Source organism: Saccopteryx bilineata, chromosome 6, assembly GCF_036850765.1.
Source record: "Saccopteryx bilineata isolate mSacBil1 chromosome 6, mSacBil1_pri_phased_curated, whole genome shotgun sequence".
In the NCBI taxonomy this organism is placed as follows: Eukaryota; Metazoa; Chordata; class Mammalia; order Chiroptera; family Emballonuridae; genus Saccopteryx; species Saccopteryx bilineata.
In genome coordinates this window covers 160,689,052-160,702,483 of record NC_089495.1, presented here as the reverse complement: position 1 = coordinate 160,702,483, position 13,432 = coordinate 160,689,052, and the positions used below count along the sequence as shown (strand labels likewise).

Sequence of the window (13,432 nt, the reverse complement as noted above, 5' to 3'; positions counted from 1 at the left end):
AGGGCTCTTGCAGAGATCTAGGCAAGGCTGAGGGGCTGAGACTTCCCCATGCAGCCTTTAAACTGAGTCCAAAGAAGGGAGAGCTGAGAAGCGGCTCACAAAGGTAGCGCTTCTGTCACAGAAATCTTCGCGCAAGGAATGTCAGCCCTTTTAAGTTCCACCAACATTTGGCCAATTTTTAATTGGTGATTTATAATTCTGTCCAGCTAGCTTTTATTATTACAAACACTAGAGCTCGCTAGTGGCCCAGAAGGTAACCGATTGTGCCTGACCTTGAAATGATTTGGACAATAAATATCTTCTTTTTTTTTTTTCTAACAGGAAAAAGGCTTGAGTGTGTAGTTTTAGTTCTCTGGCTACTAGAAATTCTGCATTGTGCCCGTCTTTAGCTCATGGAAGTCGAGTAGAGAAGCATTGATCCGGAGACTATGTAAAAGGTGGACTATATTCATGCTTTATTGCTATTTAAGGTCGTTTTCAAAACAGTGTAATCAAATGGAAGAATTGTATATTGTATGTGTGTGTGTTCATCTATATGCACAGTATCCAGATAAAAAAGATTATCAGGATTTTTTGAAGGCGGCGGCCTCTGGTGGCGAATGATTTTCAGTTTTTCTTTGTGCTAATTAATGTTTTCTCCTTTTCTTGTAATGTGTGCAAATTTTTATAATTGTCAGAAAATATTTTAATACATTTTAAGGGAACATGGTACCTTTACTTTAGGGCACAAAGAGATGTTGATTACTCTGGGCTAATGAATTTGTTCCCCACTTAGTGGATGTTTCTTGTTCTGTGAATCATTGAAATGTGCTGTTCCCTGAAGCTCACCTTGGGGACTTTCTTAGAGAGTTTTGTAAACCCCGGCACTGGAATTAGCCATTCTCTCCTCTTCACCGGGGATGAGTGATCATTTAGGCTGCCTATGTCCAGGGCTGTCTCTAGAGGCATAGAGTGTTAGTGCTGGAAGAGGCCCTAAAAGCCTACCTAATTCAGCTTACTTACAGTTGGAAGAAACCAGACTCTTAGAGGGTGGGACTTTCCTCAAGTTCCACACAGGAAATGGAAGATGGAGTTGGCCTGAGAATTCTTTGTCATGGATTTCATTCCCTTAATTGTCTTTCTAAAGGGAGAGGGAAATCTGGTGCAAGTTAATGTAGAGTTGAAGACAGTGAAGACATGGATGTCTGAGGACATGAATAAAGCTTCCCCATAGTAGCTTCTCCTGTTCTTTCCTTCCTTTTCTCTCTCCCTCCTTCTCCCCCTCTAGCTGCTTAGCCCCCAGATCTCTTGACCATGTTTGGAACTCACCTTTTCCCTAACTTTGGGAGTTTGGTGGAAGGCAGAGCCTGCCTTTTGAGATAGAGGTTGGATTCCCAGCCTCTCCTGCAGCTATGGGCAACCATGTCCTGACCAGATGGATCTGATAGCAAAAGGGGCAGTGGTTCCAGCAGGAGTGGCCACCATTCAGTGACCTAATCTGGGACATTTGGCTTCCAGTGTCGGGATAGAGATGTGGCCCCAAGGGTGATGAGGTGGCATTTTATCGGTAGAGCAGGAAGTCTTGTCTCCCTCAACTGTGTTTGGGTTTCATGATGAGTTCTGTGGCCTCCTAGGTGTGTTCCATGACCCCCTGAGTACCCTTCTGATGAATGAGTTGGCCCACCCCTGTGGACTGCCCTGGATAAATTCTCCTACTGACTCTGGGCCTGGACTCAAACTCTCCTTTGCATCCAATAAAGTCCCAGCTTCTTCCCTTCTTGTGACAGAGACAGAAAGCAAAACCTAACCCTCAGGCGTGTGCTTATCTTTTTCTTTTTTTGTTGTCCCCAGTGATTATCCAGTGTTCGAGCATATAGTGGTCCAGGCAATTAATTTTTATTCTCAGAGTCAGAGAAGATAGCAGAACAGCACTTCCTCAAAGAGGGAAGTGAGCCAAGTGGCAGATAAGTTAACATTCGCCACTGGACAGAGCCCTGAAGTGGGCGTTGTTCTCTGGGATGTTTCCTGGTCATTTAGAGCATGTCTGTTCAGCGGAGAGCTCCCATCTTTGTGGGAGAGGTTGAGTGCTCTGCACAGTTCTTCTAAGCATCAGTGTTCTTCAGAATGCCCTTTTTTAAAGCAAGGGTGTTGGGCTCTTTTGAAGTAAACATCATTTTTTTGCTGGTGGACCTCCGCCCTCCAACAAGATACGATGGTGTCTTTCCCAACATGGTGTTTGTGTTGAACACACGTGCAAGGTGAGCTAAGGAGAACTATAGACACAGCTCTAGAACCCACTGGGGATTTATTCTTGGACCAAAATCAGCTAATCGGGAGTGAATTCATACGGATAAAAAAAATTTTTTTGTGTGCCTGTAAACTGGAAGAGCTAACCTGGGAGGTGAACATTTTGATCTTGGAAATTTTGGCAGAGAATAGACAGTATTAACTTCCTTAGATATGTGGGTGGAACACCGTGTAAGTGGGTGGTTTGCTTCCTGGATGAGAAATCTTTAGCTAATAGTGAACCCATCTCTTCTTCTCCTGATGTGCATTTCATCTTTACCAGTTATGCAGGCCTGTTTGAGTCAGTGTGGTCACTAAGCAACTGCTTATTCATAAGCAGCAAAGGAAAGGTGTAGATTGCTTTCAGTGCACAGGAACTAGGTACGGACAAAAATGACAAGGGCATCGAATCAGCCCCCTTACATAGGCAGCAGGCGGCCCTCTGATTCGCGTGTGGCTGTGGCTGAGGATGATGGATGGTGATGTTTGTGGATAGTTATAGGGAGGAGAAGTAAGTGGCATGCAGAGAGCAGGTAACCCGTTTTTGTTTTTTTTTTTAAAGGAAAGGCAGTCTGTTGTCTCGAGGAATCTCAGAAAGGAATTTAAAACTGGAGACTGAAAGTCCAGCTTGTCCAGGTCGACACAGCTGTCAGGCGGGGGTCATGCCTGTGGCTCCCCACTGGGCCTCATTATCACTGGCAGAAGTGGATCACAGGAAAATTGCCCATGTTTGTAAGGAGTTAGCTAATCCCATTATCATTACTTAAAGCCTCACTGGGATAGAGGGCCTCTCACAAATGAGGAAAGACAGTAAGCCTGAACTATGGAAAATACTCACCTTGACTTGTGGTCAGAGAAATACCAGTGATGGGAGATAGCATGTCCCCTGTAAATGAAAACATTTATCTTCACATGAGAATGACCAGGCTGACTAAGGAGCAGCCTGCAGAGACCTTGCACATTCGGCTGACGGGAGTACAAATGGCACGGCCTTTCTAGAAGTTATGTAGACAGATGCACCGGGCCCCTTGGATCTAGAGTTCAACTTCTGGGAACTGTCCAAATATCTGCTGTTCATATCGGCTAGAGGTTCTGCAGTGACCTTTACAGAAAAAAAAAAAAAAATAGAAATGGCCTAAACGCCCAACGGTCAAGATGATGTAAATAATAACTTGTATTATTTGAAGTCCTTGGAAGGGTGATCCATCATCTGGGGGCTGCACTTGTGTGGTGTTTAGCGGGAACAGAAGCCTGTCGCCGCATGATGTATCTCCGTAACATGAAACTCCCTGAACTCCACTGTTTGTTTTGAGTGATGTGATTGCGGGTGCTTCATATCTTCTCCTGCATACTCTGAGGTTTTCCAGGGTTGCTTCAGGACACATTCTACATCTTTATAATCAGAGATGATTTTACTGGCAGGAGTGTTTCATTTCGGACACTTGCCCAAAGGCAAGATGGACGGGCTGGCTGGCCAGAACCTCCCTCGACCTCTCGCGCCCATTAAAACTATTAAGCTGATAGGAGAGTTTACATGAATGCTCTGCTGTTGGTTCCATGCCAGGACCTCACATTTGCAGCCTGTGTGTTGGCAGTTCAGAGGGCTCCCAGAGGATCTAAGGACATCTCTGAGTGTGTAGCCGTTGAAGGCTCAGAGGAGCGAAGAAGGAATTTCTTCATGAAGAGGCATGGGCATTACTTCCCTTCCCTCTTTCCCTGTCTCTTGTTAAACCACAGGCTGAATTACATTGCCAGTCTCCAGCACTCCCACCTTCCCGGTCCCTGACAGTTGTCAGGTCTCCAGTGCCCGGTGGTTTCTAACGAGGGCATTTACTGCAAAAATGTTGTGAGTCCAAATCCCGCCTTTGAAAGCTCTTTGTCTCCTTTAAACCACCAGGACCCCCTGAAGAGCAAAAGCCAAGAATTAATTTACTCTGTTTAGCTCATCATTTCAACTGATGCCCCTCCTTTTTTGGGGGGGGGGTTTGAAGGAAATTGAAGCTAACATTACTTGGAAGATATACCAGTGGGAGGTTGGGAAGGGAGCAAAGGAAGGGAATTGCCTCTTGTTCATTTTCAGATGCATATACCTGCATTTGCATTTGTAAAATACACATGTGATACAGCCCCTCTAGGGTTCCATTTTGGGAAACCTAAACTAATTGGGCCACAATTAGTTATAGGCAAGCTTGTGAAACATTTAAGAATCATTGCAGATTCCCCCAGTCCTCAATAGGGACTTTCTCTCACGTGCTATGCTGTTTCCTGCTGTAGCTCAGCCCCTCTTACATGTTTCAGTGCTGGATCTGAATTGTGAAGCCATAAAACAAAGATTTAGTGCATGAAGTTAAGGCAGGAACTTTGTCCCCAGGGTGGGTGTCCATTGTGGGTGGGAGGGAGCAGAAAGAGTATTACCCCCATGTGTCAAGAGCTAGGCATTGTGTGTTTTACCATCTATAAAAGAGGGACCATTCAAACTTGAATAAAAAGGAAATGGTTTTGCAATGGACAGGTTTAGAAATAAGCAAAATGCCCTTCAGCTATTAAAAACTGGAGTCAGAGGCCCTGGCCGGTTGGCTCAGTGGTAGAGCGTCGGCCTGGCATGCGGGAGTCCTGGGTTCGATTCCCGACCAGGGCACACAGGAGAGGCGCCCATCTGCTTCTCCACCTCTCCCCCTCTCCTTCCTCTCTGACTCTCTCTTCCCCTCCCACAGCTGAGGCTCCATTGGAGCAAAGTTCACCCGGGCTCTGGGGGTGGCCCTATGGCCTCTGCCTCAGGCACTAGAATGGCTCTGGTTGCAACAGAGCGACGCCCCAGATGGGCAGAGCATCGCCCCCTGGTGGGCATGCCGGGTGGATTCCGGTCGGGCGCATGTGGGAGTCTGACTGCCTCCCCGTTTCCAACTACAGAAAAATACAATAAAATAAAATAAAATAAAAAACTAGAGTCAGAGAGGCTCAGAAATCTAGAAAATTTTTCTATCATTTTGAATATGAAACTGTACAGTAAAAAACATAATCAATAGTTACAACTAGCTTTGATTATGGTTTCCATGTGCCAGGCACTGTGCTGAGTGCTTTATCTATATTTCAGTTCTCATAATAACCTTACTAAGTCAATGTTATTATTACACTCATTCTACCACAGTGGCACTGAGGCACAGAGACAGCATTTGTCTGCAGCTGTGCAATCCAGCATCTATTCCCATCACCATGTACACTGACTGCAATTATGCAAAACATCAACATACATGAACTGAACACGGGGTAGAAGCAAAGACAGCTGCTGCATTTGGGAGACTGGGAACATTTTATCTTTGGGCAATGGTCCTTAATGTGCTTATGCTTATAGCTTTACCAAAAGGAAACAGTAGGAGCTCTGTGGATAGGTTTAGAGGCAGTCTTAGGCTTTAGTTTTAGATGTCTCCAGGCTGAAGGGTCCTCCACCAAGACCAGGAGAACCTCCCTGGCTCTTCCTTAACTTCCCATGTGACTGTCAAGGGCCTCCTGGGCCTTGGTTCCTCTACTGGCCAACGTTCATGCTGACTGACGTTGGGTGGTTAATTTATCATGTTCAAATTCAGCGTAAGTTATATAAAAGGAACTCATGCCATAAATGGTCAGAGAAACAGAACCAAGTTCTTAGCAAATGTGGTCACACCCATGTGGATGATTGTATTTCTTCCCCCAAATTATTCTGATTCTCTAGAAAACAAGAAGGAAAAACGTTAGTCTGTACCAGGGGTCCCCAAACTTTTTACACAGGGGGTCAGTTCACTGTCCCTCAGACTGTTGGAGGGCTGCCACATACAGTGCTCCTCTCACTGACCACCAATGAAAGAGGTGCCCCTTCCGGACGTGCGGGGGGGGGGGGCAGATAAATGGCCTCAGGGGGCCACAGTTTGGGGACGCCTGCTAGACCCTCCTCTCTCCCGGCTTTTGGTCAGCCTTTTGGTTTTGCTGGCGCACACGTGGTGCACAGTGAACGTATATCACCAGCCGCTCTTTGTTTTCTGTTTTGTAATGGGTTTAACTTCCTGAGAAGGTGTTTTTCCATGGATTTGACATTTCCGGCACTTAGCAGCTGAGGCTCTGCCTATTTGTACCAATTCAACAAAATCATCTCCAGTGAGTCTTGGGGGTGTTTTTAAAGCTCTCGTGGCTGGTGATATGTTAATTAGTGCTGTGGCATTCCTGGGAGACCTGTTAAATTTGGCCTCATCCCACGGACAGCAAACATCCTGTGTTCTGGTGGGACTCAGCCCACAGGTTTATGCGAAGGTTAACATGGCCTTTGAGGTCCTTGAATCCATAAAGATTCAAAAATTGTTTTCAAATCATCTTGTCAGTGTCTCTCTCTCTCTCTCTCTCACTCTCTTTTTAATTTTTTTTCTGGAGAGAAGAAAAAGTAAAATTTTATTTTTGCTCTGTTCTGAGTTATTAGACGTAGCTTCCAAAAGCAGTAGCTGATCCAAAATGGTTTAGGTAACACTGATCAGGAGCCCTCAGGACTTTTGACTTAGCAGGGGAGGGGGGTCAAGCTCTAAGGGGAGGGGGCATTTTACCTGAGGGTGTGTGGTGGTTTAATCAGTCTTATCCAGGGGAGGCAAGAAGATTTATTGCTCTGGATGTCTCTGTGCTCTCTGTCATGGTTTCTTCGGATGAATCTTTCCTTGTTGTGGAGGTGGCTTATGCAATTGTCAGGTGTGCACAGCCTCCCACGCCCCTCTGGAGAAGGCGTCAACATCGGCGCTCATACCTTGGAACCCAAGGTGAAGCCAGCTTCCTTACTTTGGTTTGTGACTCTTTCTGCTTCTCGACGGTCCTGTGAACCCATGCACGGTGCTGGAACTTGCTGGTGGTGCCCCATCTCGGTTGCTTTCTGGGCCTCTGTGCTGGAGGTCCCGAGCATGACCCGTCTGCATGCGTCACGAACTGGGATAAGTACAGCCTTGGTGTTTAGAGGCCGTGCCACACCGCTACTCCGAGTTAAAGGAATTTATTCTTGTCTTCCCTATCTGTCATCCTTTAAACTATAAAATCCTAGATGGAAGAGTTTGAGGTTAGGGTTGTGTTTTTCCCCTCTTATCAACTCTCACAGGAGAGCGTCCAGGGCAGGCCTGCATGCTTGGAGGAGGCCCACAGAGTCAGTGGTGTCCCCCGGCTGGTCCGGGGACATCTGCGAGCCTTGGCCACGGTGCACTTGGTGCCACACAATACTTTGTTCTGCTCTGCTCATGTCTTTGGCATTCATGGGCTTGACATCACAGCTACTAAGTTCAATTTACCATCCGGGCCTGGCAGCCTGAGTTACTAGACGTTGTCAGCCTGAATTGTATAGATACACACACACATGTAGACATGCATGAAAGCTGTGTGATGCCTGAGGCAAGAAAGGTGATGCCCTGCAGTGAGTGTTAGTGTCTAGAGGGGTTGCTGCCCAGCTGAGACAGCTATATTCTCCTCCAGGGCCGGTTTAGTGGGTTGAGGCTGCTTACCATGGGAGGGCTGGCAGACCCACCTCTCAGAAGATCAACAGACGGCCAGCCACTTCTCTCTAACAGAACTGAGTCAGCTGATGTGAGGGACACTTGCCCTAGTGGCTTGATTTGAGGAAACAAACACAAAGTGATTTTCAGAAGTGTTTTTTCTTTTCCTGTTTTTGAAATGTGTACTGCTCACAAAAATTAGGGGATATTTCAAAATGAGTATAAAGTGAAAAAAAATTTTTGATTTTTTAAATTAAACCAGAACATCAGAAAAGTATGTCAAAGAAAGTTGTTCAATTATGCAAATGAGATGCAAAGCCAACTTATTTCATTGGTGAAAATGTACTATAGAAAAGGCTAAAAGTACTGGAGTATCCGCACATTCCTTGATCCCCTAATTTTTGTGAGTTGTATGAAACAGTATTTCACTTAGGCAGGTTCATCCGAAAAGGGCATCAGGGATGTGGTCAAGGTTATAGACTGAGATTCTGGTCTTTCCTGAAGCACTCGAGAGGGTGGGATAACCCGCCCTTGCCTTGGGCTACAATAAGGAGCGTGGTCAAGGAGGAAGAAATCCCCAGAGTTGCCCCTTGTCTCTTAATTGGACTTTGGGAAATTTTCCTGCAGCTGTCAGCTTAGAGGTGAGAAATCTTTTTGCTTGTAGAAAATTTGGGAATAGAGAAGAGAAGTGGAGACACAGAGACTGCCTCCTGCCCTTCAGGGTGATGACCACTGACTTCAGTGAGCAGTGTCGCCCTGTGGGCAGGGGATCCATACAGCTTACATGGTGTCCCCAGCCTGGGGAGCCACCTGACCCATCCTCCAGACCAGGACGCATCTGATAGTGAAAGGGGCACTAATCACCCCGTGATAGCGAGCCCAACTGGGATGCATGGTCACCCTGCTCATGGTTGGTATCCTGAGGACATGTTCTGGTGACCTTTGAGTTATGTTTTGTGTGTTCTCAAGCTCACACATGATAGAAAGACTTTTTTTCCCCCCGTTTGTGCCCCCATGTGTTTACAATTCGCCAAAGACACTCTACCCTGGGAGGCTTCTCCCACAATCCACCCGTGCCGTGAACCCCAGCCTGGATGTTCAGCCTCACCCTCATTAATCTAGGCATTTTACCTCCATTAGGAATAAACAAATGACCTAGGAGGCCAGGGGAATATTTGGGATACTCTGGCCCTGAGAAATGATATCCTTTAACTATATGCCCAGAGGGACTCTTTAAAAGGAGGGTTAGTGTATGAAACTCAAGGGAGGGTACTGTTGTCAGCATGAGGGTCAGAAAGTCCTACAGCACCCAGGCTGCCATTTTTCTGTCTGTCTCTGGTTATGTGATTTCCCATCTCGACTTGTCTGTGAGTATCTGCATCCTCTGTCTGTCTGCCAAGCCACTTCCTTGTTCCATTCGGGCACGGTGCATCATGGCTGCCCTTCTATTGTGGCACCTTTCGGGTTCAGAACCCACATTTGAGTCCCAGGGTCCTTCCCCATGCCAATACCCTGTCCCCTGTCCACGGGGAGAATCTGACTGGCTGAGCCTGGCATTTGCATCAGTTCCCGTGAGTCAGTGTGACCGGCAGAGCTGAGACACATGTGATAGTGGTGCTGTGGGGAGGAGGGCAGGTGACAACCGCCACAGTGCACACACTCAGCGCTGAGGACCGTCTAAGCATTTTCCCGCAGCCCCTCATTGAATTCTCACAGCAGCCTTATGAAACAGGGACTGTTCTCCCACCTTGTGAATCGGGAAACTGAGGCACAAAGAGATTAAACAGCTTCTCGGCCACCAGTCTGGTCCCAGAGTCTGTGCTTCTGGTCACTCCTCGGCATTGCATCTCTAGAATAGGCATTGCTAACATACCCTATTTTCTTCCTTTCTTACCTTTTCACTGTCTTTATATTGGGTGCTGAATGCCTATTCAGTGACTGCTGAATGAATGAATGAAGAAACGAATGAATGAACGAGCGAAGGGATGAAGAAAGGAAGGAGCACCCAGAAGGATCCATGGTCCATCAGGAAGTGAGGAGTAGCTTCTGCCTGCTGCTGCTTGTCCAAGTGCAAAGTATTTGCTTGTGTTTAAATACTCTCTCTTTCCGTCCCTCTCTTTTTGCTCAGACAAGAGTGAGAATGGCGAGGCGTACCAGAGGAAGAGGACGGTGGCCACCGGCCTTCCAGAGGGCCCAGCTGTCCCCGCACCTCCTCAAGGGCACCAGGCCCCGCCCAGTGGCAGCAGCTGGAGGAGGATCGTGCTGCTCATCCTGGCCATCACCATCCACAACATCCCAGGTGCGGTCCTGCCACCTGCCCGAAGGTGACCTCACTGCCAGCTCAGTTGCCTGGCTGGAAAGGGGGGCTGGGCAATTGTGATGCTATCCTTTTCCAAAGGGTGTGGGGAGGAAGTGCCAGTGTTTCTTGACATTCTTTTGGGGGTTACTTCTTCTGGATTGATCATTATATGTTGAAATGTCCCATTCCAGTCACTTCAAACAACTTCACTCCTGTTTCCATCAAAGAGTACGTTCCTTTCTTTACATATTCAATACCAAGTCATTTGGAGTGTAACTTCATGACTGGTAGCCTGGCTGCCATGGAATGAGTCTTTCATAAACTTGGGATGTCTCTGGTTCCTCTGAAGGCTCTTTTAAAATACTGAGTTTAGGTCCTGGCAGGATGGCTCAGTAGATACAGTGTCAGCCTGGTGTGTGGACGTCCGGGGTCAATCCCCAGTCAGGGCACACATGAGAAGCGAGCATCTGCTTCCCTCCCCCTCCCTCTCTCCCTTCTCTCCCTCTTTCTCTCTCGCAGCCAGTGGCTCGACTGGTTTGAGCGTTGGCCCCGGGCGCTGAGGATAGCTCAGTTGTTTCGAGCATAGGCTCCAGACGGGGATGGCCAGGTTGGGGTGCACTTAGGAGTCTGTCTCTATTTCCCCTCCTCTCACTTAAAAAAAGTACTGAGTTCATTGCAGTTTAAATTGCCATTTGTCTCTCCTGCTTTCTCTGTGCCGACGTCTTTCTGAACTGTTCTTACCAGTCCTTCCTATGTAGCGTTTTGGAGGAATTTGTTTGGTGTCTTTGGATTTATTTTAGTTGGAAACAAATTTATTGGTGTTCTATTTCAGGAAATAATATGTTTTATTTAGTGTAACTAGAAAACACAGATAGAAATAAAAAAGAATAGTATTAATAAAAAACAAATTTGGGGAACCCCTTCCTTGGGTTACTTTCTAGAATTCCACCTCTACTACTTACTTGCTGGGAAGTCTTGCCAGGTTACTTGGGGTTCACTTGGTTTTCTCATCTGTGAAATGGGGAGAATGCAGCTACTGAGGTAAGTGGCATATTCTTTACAAAATAAACTACTTTTATTTTTGGCAATTAAATAAGGTGCTATATAGATGATAAATGACTTTTCCTCGCCATATTGTGATTCACTTTTTGTGGTCGCACTGTATCACGGATTTTTAAATTATATATGTCTAATTTTGTAACATGGGTTTTTCACTATATCGCGGGATTTTGCGGTATATAGATATTTTTATATATTTATTATTTTAATAATTTTTGTGATAAAATTAGCATTTTCTAGCCTAAAAAATTGAAAGCAATATAAAAAATATTAATTAAAACATATTAGTATTTACATTAGTATTCACTGGTGAGTACCCATATAGAATTTTATGTTGTTAAAATTACATAGGTTTAAGAGTATAGAAAGTGTTTAAGAGCATAGGAAGTGTTTATAAGAGTGTGGGAAAGGTGAATAATAACAGTGTGTGAAAGGTTTATAAGAGTGTGGGGAGGGTTTATAAAGCCTTAAAATATATATAAATAATAAAATAAATATAAGGTCGCTACTTCACGGATTTTCGCCTGTCGTTGGGGGTCCTGGAACCTAACCCCCGCGACAGATGAGGGACCACTGTATATGTATATGCTATATATGTATGAACAGGATGCTAGATATGCAGGCATATATATACGTTTATATGTTTGGTACAGTAGTTGGGCTCTATGAGCCTTTGAAAAATGGTAGCTGTTACTAGCATTGGCAGTACTCCCATTCTCTTTCCAGTTGTGACCTCCTCAGTCTTGAGTTCTTAAAATATTCTGATCCATCTTTGGTTGTTTTGGAACTGGAGTTGGAGCAATAAACTCAGGGACTGTCCATGGGTGATATATTACCTAAGTCTTTGTCGAGTTTATAATGTCAACCTGCGATCCTATTACAGGAGCAATGACTTGAGTGGGCAGAGCTGGCCAGAGGCCTGCACTTCTCTCTGAAGCTGTTAGGGATGTCATCTGATATCTCCTGGCTCCATCCTGTGGAAGCCAAGGCCATGGCCAAACCAAGTCTGTTCCTCGGGGGCAAACTTGATATTCTTTTGCCTGGAAGTGGAAGACTGGGTTTTCTTGCTTATCTTTAAAGAATGAAAATGGCAATATGTTATGAATTCCAGTGTGTACATTGAACCTACCCATGTTGCGCAATCACTTTTTTTCATCTTCTTCTAGACAAGGAGCACTTTTCTCTATTCTATCTGCTCTGATCCTAGAAATGTCTGTCATGTGGTCACACAGGCTAGTTTGCCCAACTGTTTCCGCAGCCTCTGTTTCTTGACTCCCTCTGACCTTTGCTCTTTGGGTGATAAGTAAACTCTTGTGGTTGGTTGTCTAGAACTTGCTGTTGAGTATGTCTTGAGATGAAGTCTTATGGGGTCAGCACAGAGCTGACCACAGTGTATTTGCCCTGGTGGGTGGTCTGGTCACTCTTACCCCCAGTATCTTAAAGAGCTCATTGGAAGACCAAGGGCATTACAGAGGGCAACTCAAAAGCCTCTACGATCTTTTTCCACCTGTTCAAAGCTAATCATTAGAGAAGTTACTTACGTTGTCTTTTTGCCAATCAGGACCCCTTCTTTAACCAGTTGAAAAAGAATAAAGAGATGTCCAGTGGGTCTAGAGCCAAACGAGAGAACTCTACTGGCTTGAGTGGGGACTCTGTGTCCCTGCAGAGTGGAAGTGTTCTAGGATCCAGATTTCATAGCAGCGGACTCCTTCTCATATCACAGCTGCTGCTAGCCCACTGTATTTCCATGTGCTCAGAAGGAGTTGTTCCCTGAAGTCAGACCGTACTTAGGAGGGAGACCTTTGAGGAAGCCACTGCAGGAATCCAGGTGGAGCAGGTGGCTAGACCGGGCGGTTGTGCTGGAGGTGGGGGGGAGGCCTTCCTTCCTGGTGTCTGTTGAAGGTGGAGCCAGCAGGATTTGCTGATGGATTTGACATGGAGTGTGAAAGATTGAAGGATCCTGAGGTTTCAGGGCTGACCAGCTAGCTGCAAAGATGGAGCTGCCGTCAGCTGAGAAGGGGGCATTCGCAGCTGGAGTAGGTTTAAGGGGGACCATCAGGAATGCAGTTTAGACTCTGGGGTTTGGCTGCTGTTAGACATTTGAGAGGAGACACGGACAAGGCAGTTGGGTGTGTCAGTTTGGAGTTGGGGACTGGAGGGATACATTTGTGAATCACTGGCACATAAATGCTTCTCCAGCTCATGACGCTGGATAAAATCACCACGGATCAAAATAGACGAGTCTCTGGAGACCCCACTGGGGCTCCTTCCTGGAGTCTTGGGCATCCAGGTTCAACGTGAGGGAAGTTCCCTCACCCAG

General features: G+C 46.1%; 1 protein-coding gene across 3 annotated transcripts in view; it reads left to right on the top strand.

Moving 5' to 3' along the window:
• Nucleotides 1-13,432, top strand: part of SLC39A11 (solute carrier family 39 member 11) — a 286,459-nt gene that overhangs the window by 159,393 nt on the left and 113,634 nt on the right. For all 3 annotated transcript variants that reach the window (XM_066236012.1, XM_066236011.1, XM_066236013.1), the window contains exon 6: nt 9,883-10,053. In XM_066236012.1, coding sequence (XP_066092109.1) covers nt 9,883-10,053 — 171 coding nt within the window. The remainder of the gene's footprint in view (nt 1-9,882; nt 10,054-13,432) is intronic.